This window comes from Phymastichus coffea, unplaced genomic scaffold (assembly GCF_024137745.1).
Source record: "Phymastichus coffea isolate CEN01 unplaced genomic scaffold, Cenicafe_Pcof_1.1 PCOF00045, whole genome shotgun sequence".
Classification (NCBI taxonomy): domain Eukaryota; kingdom Metazoa; phylum Arthropoda; class Insecta; order Hymenoptera; family Eulophidae; genus Phymastichus; species Phymastichus coffea.
The window spans coordinates 216,408-239,132 of NW_026706856.1; the positions used below are offsets into that span (position 1 = coordinate 216,408).

Here is a 22,725-nt window from a genome sequence, read left to right on the forward strand (position 1 = left end):
ATTCGAAGCACTTTGATGAAGCGCAGTGCGGATAGCGTATCAGTTATCAAAGTTGCAGTACGTTTGCGTAACCAAGTAATTTGTATGGTACCGCGATGGTGACAAGCCGCGAGCCACGGTTTCCCGGCATATTCAGTCGAACGTCAATCGAGCGCTTTAGCAGCTGCGCTAATTTCATGATATCGGTTGGCTTTCCTGCCTACAACAATCATTCTCCTATCTCGCGAACGCGCGCGCGCATTGAATAATTCCGGGGGCGTCATTAGCCCGCAATCCTCGTTCTGTCTGTTAATTAGAGAAGAGTCCCGCCGGCACCGCCCTCCCGCTCGGCTTTCGTTCGAATAACAAAACACGTCGTGGATGAATCGAGGTTTAATAGCAGAATCGTCATCTCTGTACTTGTTCCGAACAACATCAACTAATTGTTCGTCGCCGCCGTCGTCGCCACGTCGCCGGAGTGTTAGCTGTGATTTATTTCTTGTCTAGAGACAGCGTGGTTTGGCGTGTCACCGACGTCTCTGACCTGGCACTGATCAAGCGACGCGAGCTCTTGGAATCCAAGTGAATTTCTAGTGGTCTAGAAATTTTCGGTTACATCTTCAGAGACAATGAATGGGGTAAGAGAGAAACTACCCGACGACAAGCTAAAACAATGGAGTAATAATGTCAAATTTAATGTATATATTCATACTCCTGAGCAATCACTGTAAAAACTCGACCAAACCATCCCTTCTTTTTCTCTGTCTGTTATACGAGATTTATTATTGTCAAAAATTAGAAATTTGAATTTTGAAGAAAAGAAAAAAGTTTCACGACAATGAAGAGATTGGTTGAGACGTTTTTTGGCATTCGATCTGGTTTGCAATTTTTAATTTCATTACTTAACATTATTAACCTAGTATGCAGAGAAGTTTGGCTGTCAATCGAGTACGCTGAATATTCAATAAACGTTAGCGGCTTGAGCGCAGTAAATTGTACTTACGAGTACACTTGGATGCTAATGCAACGAAATCACTGTGTATTATAGGCATTTAACGCTGTACGAATGCATCGCTTTCTAACAATAAGCATCGACTGGAGGATACCCGCAGCGATGTTTGCATATTAATAGTTTGTTGTTTCAGGGTTTAATTCGACTAATCGTCCTTAACAATGATGTACGTTAATCACCTTTACTGCACTAAGTCCTACCACGTTATATATAGATAGATACCTTCGTTTATCAATACAGTGACAGATAAATGTTTTCAATTGCTTTTGTTAGGTAAAAATGTCATTATTACACTTAATTAGCAAAAGTTATCGCAGCCGTTTTTCTAATTGTTTTCACGATGCTCGACAATTGGAAAACAAAATTAACGAACGAGCGCTCTTAGTATTTGTAGTAACTTTAGTAACTATATTCTATTCGTCGACCAATGCTTGCGTATCAAAGTACACAACAATAATCGATCCGCGAATAAAATCAGCGGGGGATCGAGATATGCCCAAGATAAACATAAAATAATAGTGTAGTGCTCGTATATTCGTATGAATTATGCCCCGCAACGACCAAGGTACTGGCCGTAAGGAGCGCAAATATTTGCCAAGTTCGGAATCTGCGGAGCACAGCGGCAGCAAAGTCACACACGAGCCTTATGCACACGAGGCAACGAAGGAGTATGCGAGTCTCGCTAAAAACAGCCTAGTTAGCACGGAAGCGTTGTCACGCCGACAAGGGAATAATGTCGAGGCTAACGTTGCGCGGATGCCTTCTTTTTTCCTAGCTGCCTTCTTTTTTCTTCCATCGAACTATCTCTCTCTCTAATCTCGTACGCTGTCGTGCCGCTGTGCACTTGCTTGTATTTTTTTTTCTCTCGTTCTTTTTTTTCTTTTTTAAGAACCTGCTCGCAAAGTTTCATTTGCACTTCTATGATGAAATCGCTCATCATATATGCACGATATATCGGAGAACATACTTTTTACCCGTTTTATATTTTCAGGCTCATTGAAACTGCTGAATGGTCTCGCAGAAAAACAAACTCAACTGAATAAAACAGGGATAATGCGCCTGGGACAAAGAAATTATCTCAACAAGTAGTACGCATCAATAACCGACCAGGCATGAATTTATGTTTTTGTGAACCTTTACCTTGTTGTTTTACAAATAATCTGTTAAAATATCCAACATCAAACAATAAATGCTGTCATTTTCGAATTCGTGAATTATATACCAATATTGGCATTATTATTGGATATAGGGAGTGTACTACGCAGCCGATGTTTGCATAACGATATCACTCAGTTGAGCCTGTATTGAATGAAATGCACAGTACAAGTCTATTAATACGAAAAGTAATTCAGTTACCAGGTGCAAAGTCCACAGGTTTTGCTTCAAATTCAAGGCAGCTGTTATAAAATTGGCCGAGCTTCGTCAATGCACCCGCCATTTTTCCTGTCTCATTCATCAGCATCCCTGAAAAAAATATTTAAAAGGAGCATGTTATTTAATCATCTAGAGAAATAAAATGCATAATCTAATACGATTACTTTGCTTCGTGCTCGTTATCTGAGTCAGCATACATTTATCATTGTTTTTTTAATGACGCGTTAATACATAATTTTATGATAATGGTTTCTTTTGAAAGAAGCTAGTCTAGTTGAACGCCAGAATGGCGCAGTAACAAATTATTTTCGAATCCACATCTGCTGAAGCAAAGAAAGGGAGAGAGTATTATAGCGCAGACTCGAGAGCTTGCCTAAGATTATGCGGAAGTGACCTTGGTGCAAGGAGAGGCACCGTTCGCTACTGGCCGACTATGCCGTGCCGCCTAGCGCAGCATCAAATACATATTTCATATCGCCTACTCAAAGCGAGCCATAAAAACTGGCATGCGCAAATCGTTTCGCTTTATTGCACAAAAAAACTCGGATCGGTGACACGTGGCGCTCACATTGACACAGCCAGAAAGCTCATCGTGAATTTTAACGAGCTAGAGTACGAATCGATAGTTCACTGTCTGCTCTGCTTGGCCGATACTATCAATTTGTGTGAATTGTTTTTAAGCCATCGGTCAAATTCGCACTTGTCGATCTTACCGCGGTAGCTATGCAATGGCTCATCAATTTATTTCTCTTTCTCGACGGTTCGTTTACAAGATTGATAAGGGGAAAAGTGCTAGTCATGGGAGAAAGTTCCTTTTGACAGAATTGGATGTAGCATCGGCTGATTCCATGTTGTAGTTGATGGTATTTCCTGATGCATATCGGCAGCTTTCAGACGGATTTCACGGGTATATATCTGCTCGCTTTATCAGACCTTCTTTCTCTCTCCGCGTGATAACTGGCTTTTGTCGCGTTATTTTGTGCATTCGATTACGGAACAAGATGATATTTTCAAAAGGGCAGCGAATTTTACGTTGCGTTTGTCGGGGGCACCGATCGCGAGTCATGCGAGCCAACAAAAGCGAGCACGCATCGAGCGTGTAAAACGAATGTTTTATCCAGTCGAAATTGCATCCATTATGCAAAACAAAAAACTCGGAAACATTTGTTCACCCGTGCAGACACAACTCAATTCCCCCTCGTATAAGTGGCTGCGCGTGCAGCAATAGCAACAAAAACCACTCCGTCGAGTATACAGTCGTGCGAGGCAGTAAAAATTTACTTTTCATTTCCGGCAATGCTCGCCTCCACCCCCTTGCTCTCGAGTATGCTCGGAAACGTCTTTTCTCGCGGCGTAAGACAATCTTGTCGGCAGAGAGAGAGGGAGAGAGAGAGAGAGAGAGAGAGAACGGGGAATGAAGAGGCGATGCAAACGAACAGGGAGACTGGCGTGCTTTTTTCCTCGATGCGTCGCGCAGGACGATCGAGTTTCGGCGTCTGCTACGCTTTTCCATTCATGGACGTGCCGTGAAACTACGATCGACCGTACGTGCGCGTGCGCAAACGACGTGCATGCTTTACATAAATAAAGTATTCCGACGACGCTATGCACATGTGTGTCTGTGCATCTAATGCCTTTTTAAAGCTGAAATTATACTAACTTGGCATTCTAGTCAGTCTTATCTAGCCTCCCTCCCCTCTCTGTCTTTCTTTCTCTTGTTTCATTGCCGCTGAATAATGAATAAGCAGCGTGGACGGTTTATTATACGTAACGAATGTCCTCGCCATGCTGCGTCCTTTTTCTAAATTTTACGCGTTGCGGCTGAATTCCATTTATTTGAACGGCGTGCACTTGCGAATTACTTTAGATTTTTTTAGCTTTTAATAAGACCCACCGAGGACACTGCGGATATTCGGCTTTTTTATTGAATTCATTAATATTTTAAATACATACGAACGTTTTTTTATTTTTTTCCACGATCAAGAAATTTTTTTTAGACATTGCAAAATGATTTAAATATAAAAATATAAAAATAGATACAGAGTGCAATTTTCAGCCGCAGAATTATAGGATTCAGCATTTTTAGTCCGAGCAGACTAGCCTGATCTTCCGATCTTCGATGAGTGCTTTTTGATTGCCTATGAATAATGTAAAAAATTGTTGTCCCAAATCGATTGCAAGGATCAAATAGTAAAACAATAAGCATTTCAGCATCTGTGTACGAGCATTACTTCGCAGCGTCAACGATGTTTCCGTTTTTTCAGTTCAGCATGTTCGCTCGTGTGAGCAACGCACACGTGAAAAATGAAATTAACAAAAAAGTGCTCTCATTTCACTTACATGAGAGCACACGTTTGATTTTTAACGCCCTCTTATGTATCATATTCGATTGATATATAACTGGGTTGTCAAGATAATAATTCAAAATTTTTTTTCTTTATAATTTAATCAGAAGGAATCACACGACACTATTATTAACCAATTTAAACTATGAAAGCTATATTTGAGAAATGAAATATGTTTCACACTTCATAGATGCCAAAAAAATTGTAACCAATAAATCTTTAACGCGAAATACAAACTTCCACAACAGAAAAGTAAACCACGTTACTTCAATCTTTCCTTGCAGTAATTAAACAAATCATATAAAAAGTATCCTCGCTGGATATTCTATAGTAATTTATAATTTAAGCATCAGCTGAAACTAAAATATATTTTGCAAATAATAATTTATTATTTAAACTCGTGAAAAGTGAAATGCAATCACGATACAAGAAGACCTTTCGAGTTACGAAAGTTTTAGAACAAATATCATATATCGGTTTCCTAATATTTTCTAAAGAAAACACGAGTAATATGACGAAAAGATGAAATAAAAATTTAATAATCAACTGTATTTTTCAAAGCAAACTATCTATAATAAATATTTAACTTTTATTTCTAAAAGCTAGAGTATTTAATACGATTTTGGATCGAAGTTACGAAAGCCGTAAGCTCTGGAATCCAATATTCTAGTTTTTCATATTATCACTAGCAATTGAACCACGATTCAATAACGCCAGCCAATGTAATTCTATAAAAAATCGAATACACTTTTCATTGAATTACTTTTATAGGAAAATTTTATTTAAAAATATCATTGAATATTTATTATAACTGCTCGCATTCGCGTTTCGTACATACCTGAAAATATGATACTATCTGAAAAGATTTAACAAGTTTCAGAATAAAAGTAAGATAAGATTGATGCGAGATAAGCTCGGACGTGGAGCCACTTTGGTATACGTCACCCTCTACTTTAACGTTCGGGTAGAGTCTGTTAAAATGAATGCACATATATTCTATATACATACGAAGCTGGCTTTTACAAAATCATATCATTTACATATCGATTTCTGTTCGGAAGAATACGTCGGTGACGATCAATTGAAAATAAAGTTATGTTATCAATGAGAGCTAATGTTTGTAGAAATCTAAATCGAACACTTCTGTGTACTTGTTGGAAATACGCGGTGTATCTTAATTAGTTAACATGAGTCTACAAATCAGTTCAGATAATAACACAACAGAGTGTTTATTTAGATTATCGAAAAGTGAGATATCATAAATCACTTAGTTATCTGCATGACTGGACGAGTAAACTTATAGCCTAGATTTTGAAGCTGCGACTAAAGTAGAACTGCGTTATGCATTTACTTACTCGCTAAACGGACGCCTTTCGACGTTATCGACATTTATCTTTTCACAATCAGCAATCAGAGCTTGGCTTAGCTAACAGGGTTAGCCCCAAAAAACGAAATGTACATAAATTTCAGTCTGACTGCAGTCAAGTGAAGCCGTCGCGTAACGATGCGGTTTGCTTTCACGGTTGGCGCTGCGCGCGTCGCGTTAAGTGTCAAGAAGCAAAAACCTGACGGGGCTTGACGGAAGCGAAAAAGAAAAAGCGCGTCGAAATGAATCTTCGCGCTGCGCCCGCGTTCCCGAATGAAAATCCCACAGAGGAAGCGTGTTGTGCTCGCGTGTCAGCGCCCGGTGAAGAGCAAGAAATATGGAAAAGCAGGCTGACGTCACGATTTCCTTCTTTTTCTCGGCAAGCCGAGCAAGCGGCACTGCGGTGATAGAGAAATTGCGCGCGATAAGGGATGAGAGATGGGCCCCGAGCGCGCGCCTGCGCTGCGGTCACATCGGTTTAGCCGCCCAGACAACTCTATGATTTCTGCAGCCAGTCAACTTGCTGAAACCAGTGAAAACGTGCGAAATTACTTCACGCCCTTTCGCTTGATTTCACCTTGACTGCCGTACGCTCTGTCTGCTGGGAACGTCGCCCATTGGGGCACGCTTTACCCATCGTTTCAGCTAATGACAAATCGATGGCCTTTTTCATGCCGAATGATTTTCTCACCTTTGCACATTTCATGATTGATTCAATGGGTTGTAAAAGTACGATATATAGAGATATATCAACATCTGGACGATAGCTGCACATCTGCTTCTTTTCTTACTCTATGGATAATCTCTTGAGATCGATAAATCAGGTTCTAATTACAAGAAAGAACTGAAAGTTTTTAAGCCATCGATTCGTCGATTTCTGTCTTCATTTGCAATTTGAAGAAGAGAGAGAAAGACGCACGCGCTAGCCACAGTTATTCCAGCGAAAAAATTAATTAACCGTCCATCCGCGTACCAAAAATTCTGCAAGCGAGATACATTCTACAGTATATTTAGCTGCGCGTGTAGTCTGTGCGGCAAAGCCCGCATTATTAACAGCTAAATTAAACGCTCGAGTTAATTTGCAACGTTTTGATAACGACAGGAAAGTTAGCGCGTTTCCACTGCGCTGCCTTTTCGAAGCTTATCTGCATTTTTTTCGTTTGTATCGATAATCGAAGAACTTCATATATAGAAGCAACAACGAATATTCGGTTTGCCACAGTGACCACATATTTATATGATACCACTATGCGTTCTTTCGCGCAGCCTCTCAAGTAGGAATTCCCAATTTATTGACTGTTACGCTGTAATAATCTTCCGATACTAAATTATTAAATTGTATTCATTGAATAGTTTTTGTCATAGTTACTTTTATCGGCAATAAATTGATTTATTCTATAATACGTTTTTTCAATAATTTCATTAACCACGTCGACCATTATTGAATTATAGAAATGTAACAAATTAATATTTATACATTTAGTGAAAAATCGGAATTACTAAAGTCTAGATTATCCGTATTATTGATAGTCAAATTGTTATCGCTACACTAGTTTAATGAAACATCAACTATTAGTTTAAAAATAGCTCGAATCTACGTAGAGAAAGCCCAAATCGTGCAAAAAGGGGTTGGGTTAGAGTATTAGGACCAGACGTCGTTGAGCTGTTCAGTGGAGATCCGCCTAATTTTTCAGTGTCCGAAAGCGGAAAACGTGGTTATCGGAGTGCATCGCGATCGGTGGGCCACACACACGTTCGTGCACAAGCGATACGTATTGAGGCCGCGCCGCAATTCGTTGAGATTACGTCGCGGAAATTCCCTACCCCTCGGGCGTCGACGCTTGCCGTGAATTATACCCACGTCCCGCTGAGAAAACTTAATGGATATTGAACTAATTGGAAATCGGCTACTTTTCAATTCCACGGCGTTCAATCGCGTTATATCACATTGTCAAAAATATGCTGTACTCATAGTTATTGCAACGATGAAAAGACTGACAGCCACACTAATAACAATTTCATTATTTTCAAAACTGCTGTATTTATATATATATATTCAATTCACATGGTACCAAACGCACAGGGTTCAAACGATTTATTAGAAAAGCCGAGTTAAAACAGCAGTCCCTGTGAAAATTTGTTTGTCAATTTATAATGGAATGAATAAATCACAGAGGAGTAAATTCACCGTTGTGACGCTTTCAGCATAAATCATTAAAAAAATGTGTGAACTCCATATATTATAGTAAAATCATACGATTCAAATAAGTTTGTTTGTAACTTTCAACAACTCAATTAGAAAGAAGAAAAAGAATATCGGATTGTCCTGAATTCTGCTCTCTTTCTCTCTCTCTCCCTCTCTCTCTCTATCTCTTGGTATAGTTCCCCGCTTGGTCGTAAAACTTTGAAAGCGAATGAGACAAAAATACGTAAAATTCAACTCGTGTAAAACAAGATAGCGTCGCGGCGCGGCGCGACTTAACGGTCGGACATTCGTCAAAATTTCTCTCATTCTCTGTCGTGCACTACGTCTACTGAGGCATTCTTTATCCCTCCTTTTTATATCTTTCTTACTTTTTCGCGCTCTATTTATCTGTCTTACTTATCCTTTTCATTTTTAATTTTTTCTCTTAATTCCTTGATGCTTTGTACGTTTCCTCTAAACTTTTTTATGAATTTATTTTGTTATTATTTTTCTGGGTATACAAAAATGACTCGTATACATTTAATACGCATCAAGCAATGCAACTGATTCATAATAACAAAAGAAAATTTTTAGCACTGATGCCTTCTAATGATGTTTTTATTTCGCTCGACTATTATAATTATCAATCACGATGAATTAAATTTCAGATTGGCTTTATTGATTAAGTAAAAACGAATTATTGAATTTTGCAAGTGTAAATCGATAAATTCATAAACTTTGGAAATTTGTATGCAGTAACTATAGAATTTTAGGATTGTAGAAGCTTGTTATTGAGAGATGCGTATCAAGGGTGTAATAAGAGACACGGTGTAAGGTCTTAAGTGAGAGGGAGAAAGAAAAAAGAAAGAGAAATAAATCTATACGTATAAGGTTCAACAAAAACATGTTTTCTTTATAATAAATCGTTTATGGGCGTTATTTCTTGTAAATAGCGATAAAATACTAGACGATATTAAAAAGAAATCAGATTAAAATAATGATGTGAAATTTTAAAAAGAATTGGAATTGTTTAAGTATGAAAGAGTTAGTCGAAAGAAAAGTGGAAACATTGGAATTATTAACTATCAACTTATGCAAGAAAAAATCAATTTAAGCGATCTCAAGGATCTGGTTGAATTATATGAAGATGCTCATGCCAATTATATTAATTAGGAAAATTAAATAAAATGTCACATCAACCTATAAAATATTTGACGACAAAGTCAAGGTGCTAATTAGTTCAAGGTTAAATCGTAAAGCTTTAGAATGGTTCCACTCGACCTCAAGCAATCTAAAGTCACCATTATTTTTACTAATATGAAATAAATATTGGATAATGAATCCCAAAAGATTACACTCAGGACAACTTTTGAGAATCGACATTATAAATATAGGAAAATGTTTTCTAAATATGTGTATAACAAATAAATTCTAGACAATCACATTCCTGTTAATAATGACAAGATAGTGAATTATATTATTAAAGGAATCCCTGATTATTTATTAACAATACAAACTAAATTAGAGAATTTCTTGGACATAAAAAGATCTTGACAGCTATGTCGATTGACTAATTTTACAAGAGTTGAAAATAGAAGTCAGAAATTAGACATAAGCAAAAATGAGAGTAAAATTGAAAATAATGAGACCGAAAATGATAAAACAGAGTCTCTGATAACATCAAGAGTATCAATTACTCGTTATAAATATCCCTAAATCGGACATTTCGCTCGAGACTATAAGAATCCACCGAAAGATGACCGATAGAACTACAAATGCAACAAGAAAGAAAATATATATTTAAAGAAACTGCCTGATGAATCAAAAGATTTTCAATTCGTAGATTGAACACATTGGAAGATCGACTTTGACAAACGATGTTATCATAGAGATTAATTTTGTATGTATGTATGTATGTATGTATGTATGTATGTATGTATGTATATATATATATATATATATATATATATATATATATATATATATATATATATGTATATATATATATATATATTTACAACTTATGTTACATTTGGTTTACATGAGATTAATTATATACTTGATTATGATAATAAACTATTTAACTTATGTTTGAAAACTTTGCTTGATACCAACAGTTCTGTTAGTTTTGTTAAAGAAATATTCATTTTGAATAATGTAATTGAAAGTCATCAATATGTCAATATTAAATATTATGAATTAAGAAATTTAACATTAACAACAGTGAATTTAGGCGTTAACACTGATGACACGATTAAGAAAAATCTAAAAATCTGAGCTTGTTAGTTATTAATAATGTATACAGTAGTAGTAGTATTAAGTTGTGATATTTTGAATGAGTTAAGTTATAATTGCTCAAAAATGTTGAATCAGTTAATTGTACTAATGAAGTGTTTACATTGTGAATTTAGATGTAATAAACAACAAAGATTCGGATATAAACTGATTGGAATATAAATCCGGAATTATCAGGAAATGTAAAAAATTCAATATTCACGATTGTAAATGTTAAATTGATTTTTTAAGACGAAAAACCATTTTATTTTTTATCTAAAAGGTTATTACAATATCAAAATATGGAGGTTAAAGAAAAAATTGATGAAATATCGGAGAAAAACATTAATAAGCCAACCGAATTTGACTTGACATCGTCGATCGTTTGAACGAGGAAAAAAATAGCGAATAGAAAATGTACATTGATTTTTATAAATTAAATGAGAAACTTAAAATAAATATTAATTTATTTAAAGAAAAATAATATTTTACACTACTGGATCTAAAAAACCGTTTTTCCCGTATTCTTATAGGGGACGAATTGATTAAATGAACTGTGTTTAGAACACCATTTGGGGTTTACGAGTGTTTGAAATCACCATTTGGATTAAAAATAACCCGTTCGGTTTATAAGATATTGTGTAAATTAATTGATAAAAGGGTTATTATCATTTTTATAAATGACTTTTTAATAACGACAGTTACAATAGAAGAGCAAATAAAAATTATAAACAGGCTTTTAATAGCTTATAAAAAACAAAGTGGAATTGAAATTCAACTGTGCTGAATTTGTCTGTAGCATCGGGTATAACAGATATTAAAGTAATTTAATTGTTTTTATTCATATTCCGCAAATTTATCGAGAAATTTTCTGTAAAACCGTTATATAACTTGCTACGCAAAGGTATTCAATTCGTATTTAATACTTTTACGTAATCAATCTCAATTAAAAGCATTTGAATTTTGGAAATGCAAATTGACTGAGACTCTTGTTTTAGCCATTAATAATGTAATATATGAAACAGTTACACAGCGATGCTCGTTACTTAGGTCAGATATGTAATTTCATTCCGTATTTTATTTTTCAAAAATATTAATTTTGGTTGAAAATGTTAACAAATTATTATTTATACGTTGTGGAAATTTAAAATTTAGTTACGTTGTATTCAGTTCAAAATAGTAAAGGATTTTAATTATTTTATATTAATTCTTAAGAAAAAAGAAATTAATCCAACGATTCAACAACCAAAATATAATTACACTATTCAACATCAAGAACATGTAAAAATGGCATAGATGGTTTAAATTGGTTTAAATAGAGCGAATGAAATACTTATACTTCAAGATGATTATTTTAAAATAAATTCATTGTTATTCTAGAGTCAAGAACCAAAAATTAAGCGTTTTCAATTGAAATTATAAGAAAATGAACACAATTTGTTTCGACTACGCGATAGTTTAAATTTTTCTGTAAAATGGGTATAACTTAAAGTTCTATATACTTGCAGATATAAAAGCGACTTTGTTATTTAAATACCATGATGAAATAAGATATGTGGGTATAGAAAAAGTATTTGAAATTATTGAGCATAATTATTGATTTTCAAAGGTGTACTGTCTTAAAACTATAGTTTTTGCTCCATCAAACGATAAAATTGAGAGATAATTCCATACTGACATGAACGTAACTATTTGATTTGATGCGATTCATATTCAACATTTAAATGCCGTAGATAATAAAACGAAAACAATAGTAATATTTTTTTCTAATAGTCACCTGTTTCAAGTAAGTTTTTAAAATTGTATTTAACAAAAACCACAATTAGGTTGTTCATTTCTGACAAATGTCTCGCTTTTCAATTAGAATAATTTTCGGTGCTTATTAACATTATTAAAATGAAAATTATTAATGTTAAAAAGCGTGACTTAAACGTAACGAGAAAAAAAGGATTGGAAAACATTATTAAATTGTAAAATTATAACAAAATTCAAGCATAAACGTCTGCAATCATATAAAGTAGGAAAATGCTGATAATAAGAAACTTTGATAGCATAGCAGGTGCTTCCAACAAAGTTATTCTGTAATTTAAAGGATCATGTCAAATAATTAAAGAACTCAGAAATGCTCGTTCTATAGTAGCAGACTGATGATTTTTAGAGACTTTATCAAGATATTTGAAAACCCGAGAGGGTAAGATTGTGGAAAGCTGATGAATATTGAATTGATATCGAAAGAAAGTTTGTTTTATCATTTTAGCCGCTAAAGAGAGTACGTTAAATACTAAACCATTCACAAATAGCCTCAATAACGAAAAACGTCTTTGTACAATCGATATGAGCACTTTCAATTTAACGATACTTTGTTTTTTATGTCATCTCTCTCTCCCTCTATCTTTTCTCCACTCGCTCGTTTGCACGTTAACGTCATTTCCACGCAGCATCCATGAAGTCGAAAATTTCGCAAGCGAGAGAGGGTGGATATAAAATGTATCCCCCAAACTACAGCGAAATGCGTCAAGTGGCATCAAAGTGCAAAAAAAAGTTCTCATAAGCTTTGCCATGTGAAATTTGCATATTGATATTACATTTTCGCTTTCAAATACGACGCGTTTGATAGACTAGATATATATATATATATACATATATGTATATGTATATATATATATACATATACATACATACACACATAGAAGAGACACGGATAATAGTATAAACGCAAATATGCATTAACACGTTTATTCTACGTAAAAAAATGACACACTTGTGGGCATCGAGCGACATGTATAAGCGCTGATTTGAGATAAAGAGGAAACCATTTTAAGCATGATACCATGACTAAGATTAATTTCTTTGATGTGTAGTGTGTAACGCGTCTCTATTGTCTAAGCATAATTTTTTTTGTATTAACCTACATTTAACGGTAGCCATGCACGTGCGAGTTTTTCTTGCTTTTCCACCGCTGTTGTAAAGACGATATTATTGTTGTTACTGCATTCTATACAATCCTTCCGACAGTTAGAACTACTCTAATTTGGACAATTTGCATTTAAATCTCATTAAAGAATGGCATTCGTTATACGCACGTCTTATCTATCCTCATTTATCTTTTTATCGCACGACGCATAATTTATGATGCTATAAAAATACAGAAGCAGCTCAAATGCTATATTTTTTACTTTGATATGTTATCTCCTTCGTGTAAATGGTCTGTAATAGCAATATATATGCAGTATGAACTGATGATATGTAATGTATTCAGTGAAAAAAAGCATATCAGTAAAACATACACGCATACATTGAGAGAAAAAATTTTAAATTCAAGTTAATCGTTTCATGAAAAATACCATTATTTAGATTTAACAATCTTTATTTAATATTGAATAAATTTTGTCGATTCAAAAAAATATTTTTTCAAATTTAGAATGCCTCGAGTTAAGATTGTCTCGATCAATTTTGGTCTTTAATTGAAATGTTTCTTAGAAAAAAGAACAGTTTATTCAAACTTATAAAAAAATTTATTAAATCACTATAAATGAATTTTTTTTAAACTAACGAACGAATTCAACTCAATATTTACTACTATTAATTAAAATTATCGTAGTTATGTGAAGCTCATATTTAAATAGAAACAAATCCTTTTCTTGATTTTGAAAATCATTTCTCATCACGAATTTCTTAAGTTTGAAGAATCATTTCGTTAAATTTATCAATAATTTTTTATGAAATCTTTTATTCATTTTGACTTCTAAGAAATTTTTTCTCAAAATCAAAATATCATTCTCTTAGATTTAGAAATTAATTCTAAAGAGCATTTGACTCTGCTAATTACCAATTTATCAAATTTTACAAAACGTATTTTCAAAATTTATCATTTGATTTACTTGACTATAGAAGCTCTTTTTGTATAAAGCTGCTTAATTTAAATAATTAATTATTTGAAATAATTAATGAATTTCTGCTATCTAATGATTCAAATCTAGATTAAAAAAAATTATTCCCTTGCGTGTTAAAATCAATCTGGAAAGATATTTAAAAAAATACAATTTTAATTATTTTAGTTTGGGTTCAGTTTGGTTGGGCTTAAATGATATTTTCTTAAATCAAAAAATTATTTGTCTTTTTCAAAAAAATTGGATTTCATGTTTATCAAAATTTTTGTTAACAAAAAAAAATAATTTTTTGAATTCAAAACTACATTCTTTTCTAAAAATTAGCTTCATAAAATATATATGAAATTTGTTCAAGCCAAACTAGGCAATGTTAATTTTGATTTGAGTTTTTTCTTGAATTGATGAAATTAAAATCTTCAATTCAAGTAAATATTTGCACGGTACAAAGAGAACTAATGATTTTCTTGAATTTAATTAAATTTGATTAAATGTAGTAAATTTTTTTCTCAGTATATATAATTTTTCTATTAAGGTAAGTATCATCATAAAAGTTTGCTTCAAGTACGGGAGCAGTAGATCATCGTGGTATTTCTTCGCAAGGACACCAAGCTAATGAATAAGATAATGAGTTATCAGATAAGGAGAGAAAGAAAGATACAGAGGAGGGCGAATTTTAGTGTTTCGCAGTGTTAACTCACCAAACTTTCCTGGGAGGAAACTTATACTAAGCAATTTGATAGAAAAAGTTTGTTGATTAAGCGTTTGGGATTGGTTTTTTAAGTTTACTTTATTTTTCATGATTTCTTTCTGAATTAGATTGAAAATTTTGCAGTCACGCCTAAATTCGTCATAAGTAGTAAAATCTAGATTTAGTCAGTCAATTTTGATGATAATATTCCACTGTAAACGTAGTAGTAAGAACTGCAGTTATCACGAAGCTACATGAAATTACGTTAATGAGGATCAAAGAGAGAGAAAGCGCTGAAAAGTTGAGAGAGAGGAAAATTTCATGGAGTGTGAGTAAGCTTACCAAACCCTGAAGCTTCTCGTTGAAAACGTATGATGAATGAATAGTTAAGCGTAGCATATTACCACGAATTTCAAGTGGCATTAAGAGGTTCGCTGAAATATTAAGCAGCGTTTCGCATCAGACAAACCGAATTACCGAATTAAAATTTCATAGCGAACGTACATGAAGAAAACTGGAACGCATCAACGAGCAAAAAAAAAACAGAAAAATACGAAAATAGATGACGTCGCGTGCTATCTCCATAGCCTCAACGTCGAATACGAAATTTCGCTGGATCGACTAATGTATGCGTACGTATGTACAGGTTCGCGCACTTACGCTGTATCTGATCGTCGACTTGCTCCTGAAGTGAGGCGAAGCTTGAGGCCGGCTGATAGGGTAGCCGGTTGCGGAAGCCGCCGCAAGCGAACTGATAAAAGTCTTTACAGGGATCGACGCCGCGTTGCATCGAAGCGAGCATACGACGACCGGCCTCTTGGCAGGCTTGCGAGTCGCACACGCCATCCTGGCCGTCTCGCTCTCTAATGCACGCCTCGTCCTGCAACACATATACAATACCATCAAACTTTTAACCTTACATTCGTACACACGAATGCGCGCATATGCATAAGCTCTAAATTCCCGGGACAACGGATGCAAGCATTTCATTTTACTTTTTCTTCTCTTTCCCCTTTATTATTCCCAGTTTTATTGCAGCTTCGAGGCAACTGCACCTCTATGCGCTACGTGGTTTTTCTTCGTGGCTACGTGCATCGTCGCCGACCAGTGAGCATTTTTCTGCTCCGAACGAGTTTGAACTGCGCCTGGAGTTTTAGTCGCATGCTACTTGCCATCAAAGTTTTGGCTTTTCGGTTATTTTCTTGTCTCCGCGTCGGGTTTGGGTATGAAAAGGAATTTATTATTGCACGACACTTTATTTCTATTATTTGCTGTACTTTCGTCGAATATTTCAACCCGAAAATGCGTCAAACGAACGTTATATAAAAATGCAACTAGTTGTTTTCTTATCAACGAACAATCATTGAAATATGGATAGAAAAATAATCCACGAAAAACTTTGGTTATTAAAAATTAAATACGTGCAATTAACGATATAATATACTAAATGGTATTGTCAAAGCTATAAATAAACGCCTTTTTTAATTATTATCTATTTTTGTGATAGTCTTCCAATAATTTTCTCATAAAAATTTGCAATTGAAATATGAGCGAATGATTGAACGCCGAAAGTTTACAATATTAGTCATGTTGAGACGATGAGAATCAAACGGGGGACAATCTCTTGTGTATAGAAAACATTTGGTATATGAAAATAGATTTATTCGCTGAAGTCAGAGTGAAAATTATAGAAACACGTAGACTTATAAAGTATGAAGACGAAGTTTAAATCGGTGGATCATGAGAGACTCATTAAACGTGGTTTATCCGGCTTTCGAAAACGAAGCACCTCGAGCGGAAACAAATCGAGGCATTTAACACTGGAAAGAGATGAAAGCATAATGAGTGGATAGTGAAGAGGGCTCTGAATTAGAGTGGAACAATTCATTTCTTGCCGCACCTTTCAAAGGGATCTTGGCAAATAGCCGTCCTGAAGATCTCTCACTGAAGGGTGGCCAGCACCACTGGCACAGTAAGCGCGGAGAGGTCAACTTCACAACAAACAAACATCCGAGTTGGATTCGCCTGGTATACTTGCGCGAGCGAGCAGTAAACTTCTCACTCGCGATCGATTCGATTGATTATCAAGCTCCCTAACTTTGACTCGGGCTTTCTCGCGTCCGTGCTCGATCGCGTTCATTCAGCTTCGCTTTATTTATACAGTCTCTATCGATTTCCAAGCGAGATGTACTCTTCTCCCCTCTCTCTGCCCATAGCTTTTTGGCGCTTTCGAATCATACGGTTTCAACCATCGTTAGCAACTTTTATTTGGCATTTTTCATGAACTTTAGTGAGCAAAGAGAGATTAAAAGTCAGAATTGCAAGTTATACGCTCTCACTGGTTTTTCAATATTCACATGTTCCTTAACCTGGAGTTTCCAGGTCTGCAATTTCGACAAATTTTGAATTAGTTTTTAACAACGTTATTTATCTATGAGGAATTGTATGATAAAGAAAAAGGCTATGACCAATTTTGTTAATGAATTGCAATATAGAAGGAAAATGTTAGAGCAAAATATTTCTAAAGATTTGCTATTGTAATTTTCAAATGACATTGATTTATCAATTTTTTTAACGCATACAATATTTTGTAGGTTTGGTACATAGCCATACATTTTAGCCTTAAAAAAACTCAAATGACTACACTCGCTTATAATATATTTAGCAGTAGTTGGTAATGAAATTTTCAAACCGATAAAATCTCCAATAAAGTACGTAACAAGTTTTTTGAGAAATTATAAATATCTAACCATACGACATTATTGAGAATATTTTATAAATTTCGTGTTTTCTTAAAGTATTCAACAATGCACATATTTAATTTTTTTTTTTCGACAACAGATGTATTCTTTCATATAAATATTAACGTCAAACATAACAATATTTTTGATTTTGATAGTCGACAGTGAGAGAAAGAGAGAGAGAGAGAGAGATTGATTAATTAATCGAGTCTTTTATTTTATCTTGAGGCAAAAAAGATAAAATTTTTAGTCAGGTACCTATCATGGTACAATCTACATTAAAAAATTTAAGTATTCTATAAAGATTTCCTCAGTGAGTAACTTATAATTAAAAATTCGTGAAGACGTGTCAAGCAAAATAAACAGATTATCAAGACGAAATACTTTATCGCAGCTCAACAGAACTAGTATAATTTGCTTAGAAGAGACACTAGTAATACAGTCATTAACAATATAAAATACAAGCGTAACACGCAATAAAAATAAAGAGTGGGCTAATCTCAATAGTCAGACTCAAAAGTCTGTCTCAATAGTGAGACTGAACAGAGGAAGAGAGAGTTCCATTGGCGTGAACTAGAGCCTAAAGGACATAGAACCAATCTCAGTTTTCACCTTGGGAATGTTGAGCTTCGGCCGTTCCCCTTACCAGTGAAGCCGGGTTTGTATGCAGAGAACTCATAGAAATGATTTTGAGAGAGGGGTAGGCAGAGAGCGAACCAATAAGAAGTGACTACAAGACCAAATGTTAGGGATATATTAGGAGAAGTAGCTTTCAGTTTGAATGAATGGAGAAACTTGTGAATCCCCTTACAATGATACCTCCGAGTGGCTCCGACTGACCTGACAAATGTCACTAACGCGTACACGTGCTGGCTTATGAATCGGTTCACTTTGATAACCGGAAAATAAGAGAAAAACCTATAAAGATGTTAGATAAAAGTTCTACTTTTGGCTTGTTTCTTTCTGTCACTACTTTCGCACTAATGATCTATAAAGAAGTCAGTTCAGTCAGCGACACAAGATCTTGCGAGAACACCGCTCATTTTGATTTATACTTTTACGGAAACAGAAACTTGACGAATCCATTGCTTATCTTGTAATTATTTCTTTATTCAATTTCAAAGATCCAGTGCCTTTAATAACTCCTTGCATGCATGATTTCAAAAACTGAATTTCTAGTTTCAATAGAAATGTCGTAAATTCTATTATCGATGTCTAAGTGAACTCTCACGTATTTCCAACCTAGTTATTTATTGATAGTATCGGCTTGTTGCGAAAAAGAAACGCTCGGCTCGTTCAATCAACATAAATGACAACTCAAATTCAAATTTATTTTGTTTCAGGTGCTCACACGCTTGCTCGCGCTAGCAAAATTGACTGGTGCTTGCACGTGATTTACACTAGCCATTCACCGCAGAATAATTCCATGACCAAGGAGTTCTGCGGTTTTTGTAGTGGAGTGCTACTTTGGAATTACGTGACACATGCTCTAAAATAAATTTCCTGCAAAGCTAATTCGATTAAATCACGAACAACTAATGAAGATTCTTAATCAAGACACGAAGAAAACTATCGGAATTGGCAGTAGGCACAGTTAACGACTTAGATACTCGTAAGTCCGTGAAAAATTAGAAGGCACTAAAGTTTTATGAGATGAGCGAAAAGTTGCAGAAATGCGCCCAGCTGAAAAAACTTGGCGTTAAAACTTTCTAATACAATTGGAAGCGACAATAATAGATTCGCGCTCGTCTCTTCCTCTTCGACTGCACAAGAGTACTTGCAATAAGAACTCGACAATATATATAATAGAACGTAAAGATAAACAGAAGACGCGAACAGGCAGTCAGCAATATAATCCCGCCAATATAAGTGAAATAAGAAAGAAGAGGAGAGAAGGTGAATTTCAATCGAGGAAAAGTCGCCGGATTATAGTGTGCTGGCATAGAGTAGTAGTGTTACTTGATTTGACTCTTTTTCTCTCTCTATTTCTCTCACACACTCTCCAGAAGGTCATGGATGAAGGACAGAAGACCCTGACCCAGGCTAAGGTTGACGCGCTTGCCTCGAAAGCTTACCTTCGCGTATGGCTTCCGCGCGCGAGCTCACTCACTTCAAGCTTTGACTATCCCTTGGTGTAAAGGCGTAAATATACATACATATATACATATAGTTGATAGAAAGAGAGAGAGAGAGAGAGAGAGAAGGAGATAAACTCACGTTTCTGACAAGGGTTCACTATTTGAAAGCATTGTGTGATTATGTTATTATGCACCAGTTTATCGTGCCAATCATATTAGAATGTTTGCATATATGCCTCCGGATAACAATACTTTGACGTTCACTTCTCATAGTGAAATTAAAAATAAAAGCTTGATCCAATGAAATTGACGATTATGAGTAAATTTCATTTTCAAAATCTCAATTGATTAAACAATTCAAAGTAATTGCTTTGCGTAAATGTACCTACAATCAAATATAATTTTGAAATTATAGTACACAGTATTATCATTACATTTTTTAAAGTCAAACGAAAAGAAAGTCTGACTGTATTTTCTAGCATGATTGATTGCCTTCCCGTTGAAACTTTACCGCGAAACTTTTCTAGCCCTATCTAAATTTGATCAGACTTCAGACTTCATTTATTTGCAATTGCCTAGTGTAACGCTACTTTTACAAAGGCCTTGAATAAATGAACCTACATAACTGACATTTCCCGCGACAAGACGTTTATAAAATATATGAAAGATATAAGATCCTGGCTATATACATACAGTTAGTTGAAAGAGTCTTAATAGTACGAAAGAGTCAACGAAAAATACGAAAGTATACGTGGCGGCGGCGTCAGTTGAGATGAGCATCTCTCTCTCTCTCGCTCTCTCTCTTTCTCTCTGCCGCTAACAGGATTACAAATCATTCCGCTGCGACAGAGCGACGGACTTATCCGTCATCGTTTTCGTTACAGATTTCCTCTACTAGACGTGTCGACGAGCGTCGCAGCAGCACAGCCAATTTCAACAACGGCAACCAACTCTGGGAGTGAAAATTTTTTGCGCGTTGTCAAAGTCCCATTTGGATTCGTTGAAGACGGAAGTGGCGCAGGATAAAGGAAACGTGGAGAGAGCTGTCACGGCCATTGACGCGTGTCGAAATAACGAGAATGAAATTCCGGGTTATAAGCACATGTATACGCAGCCAGCGAAATTCTTTTACTGAATTGAGGTGGAATTAAAGATTATACGGTTAAAATATTTTGCATTGGAAAGTGGCGCGCTTGAAGGGTCTCGTGAAAGATGGTTGTTCAGTCAACTGCCTGGAGAATTACTTTGCATCGATGGATTGTCGAACTTTCTCAAAACAGCAAGCAGATCTCATTATCGAGCTAGTTTGAATGTCAATCATTGAAACTGTTATGAGAAAAATTGTGTGTGTGTGTGTGTGTGTGTGTGTGCGCGCGCGCGCGCGTGTGTGACGAGCAAGAAGGTTGAGGCAAAATTACGTAAATTAAAGGAAAGAAAGAAAATAGAAAGAATAGCGTTTCATGACACTGACCAGAGGTGCGCATTCGCGGGGCTGATCGCCTTCGGGCAGCGTGGTGATGAGAAAGAGTACGGGACTGGTGACGAGGAGACTTGTCACGAGTAGCATCGCGAAAGTGAGTAGTGCCTTGTGCACGGCCTTGCTTCGCCTGAGCCAGTAGCAAGGCACGCAGCATATCCAGGTACCCAACTGATTGCCCTGCTCCACCAGCACCATCGGCTCCTCCAGTCCTTGGCCCTCCTACAAATTCATCGCACAAATGTTGGCTTTGCTTGTAGCTGAATTCATGCCGGTTTCAACTTGCACAATTTACATCGCGAGAACAAAAGCATTCAATTCAGGTTCACTATTGATTGTTTACCCTACAGCTGTTACTTTGTTCTCTTTCGCAGTGCAACTCTATACTATAAGTTTCGCGGAAATTTGACCATTAGCACACGGCGTGAGTAAACTTTGCTGATTGACTAATTATTCGTGCTAATCAGAGATGCAGACTTTCGCAGTTTCAAAGTTTACCCTATATACACCGTAGATCTCATTGCAAATATTCCTCCTACTTCTAGTATTTCACTGCACTGCTGTTATTGCCGAGCTGTTTTACTTTGGGCCAATTGTAAATTAAACTAGCTCTCCAATCAGCATGGAATATCGTCCAAAAATAACATGCAATATGAAATGAACATACGACTTTAATGGAAAATCCAATTCTCCTATTTTAAATTAAAAGCCTATTCCAGGTAGACCTACGCACTGTTCGTGTTGCGCGATAACTTTTTATGTTGCCTGCGACGTAATATGCAAATAAAATTTTACCGCGTTTCAAGCAAAAATTAAAGTTAAACGACTTTCATATTTCATGTAAATACAATTATTATTCGATTTATGTTAAAATTGACCCGATAGTATATATAGTAATGATCGTGTTTCATCTTTTTTTTTTACAGAATACTTGAGAATATCAATTCTATCAATTTATCGGACGCATACATCTACTAATCAATTATTAATATTAATGTTAACTAAATTCTGCAATTCATTGCTTATATAATTGTATAAACTCAATGCAAAATTGCTTTTTTTGATATTAAACATTCATGAAGTATTGTAATCAATTATCGGTTGAATTAATAATTAACGGTCAATCAATAGATACTTTCAAATTTTATTCCATAAATATGATACATGTAGGTTCAATGATTAAAATAATCAATATAGTTTAAAAGATTTTTTATGGAAGTTCAATTTTTCTTTTGCTGACTTTTTAAAGGAACTTTGCAAAAATCTGAGATATTTCCTGCATTTAAGAAATTTTATTACAAAATTTTAATAATACT

The 22,725-nt window shown here is 35.2% G+C and overlaps 1 protein-coding gene across 1 annotated transcript in view; it reads right to left on the reverse strand.

The window, feature by feature from the left end:
• The window catches only part of LOC131664777 (neprilysin-1), a 68,883-nt gene that overhangs the window by 42,257 nt on the left and 3,901 nt on the right, over positions 1-22,725 (reverse strand). Inside the window, exons 3-5 of the mRNA XM_058936133.1 lie at positions 21,404-21,631; positions 15,774-15,993; positions 2,348-2,455 (exon numbers count right to left, since the gene is read on the reverse strand). Coding sequence (XP_058792116.1) covers positions 2,348-2,455; positions 15,774-15,993; positions 21,404-21,607 — 532 coding nt within the window. The 5' untranslated portion in view covers positions 21,608-21,631. The remainder of the gene's footprint in view (positions 1-2,347; positions 2,456-15,773; positions 15,994-21,403; positions 21,632-22,725) is intronic.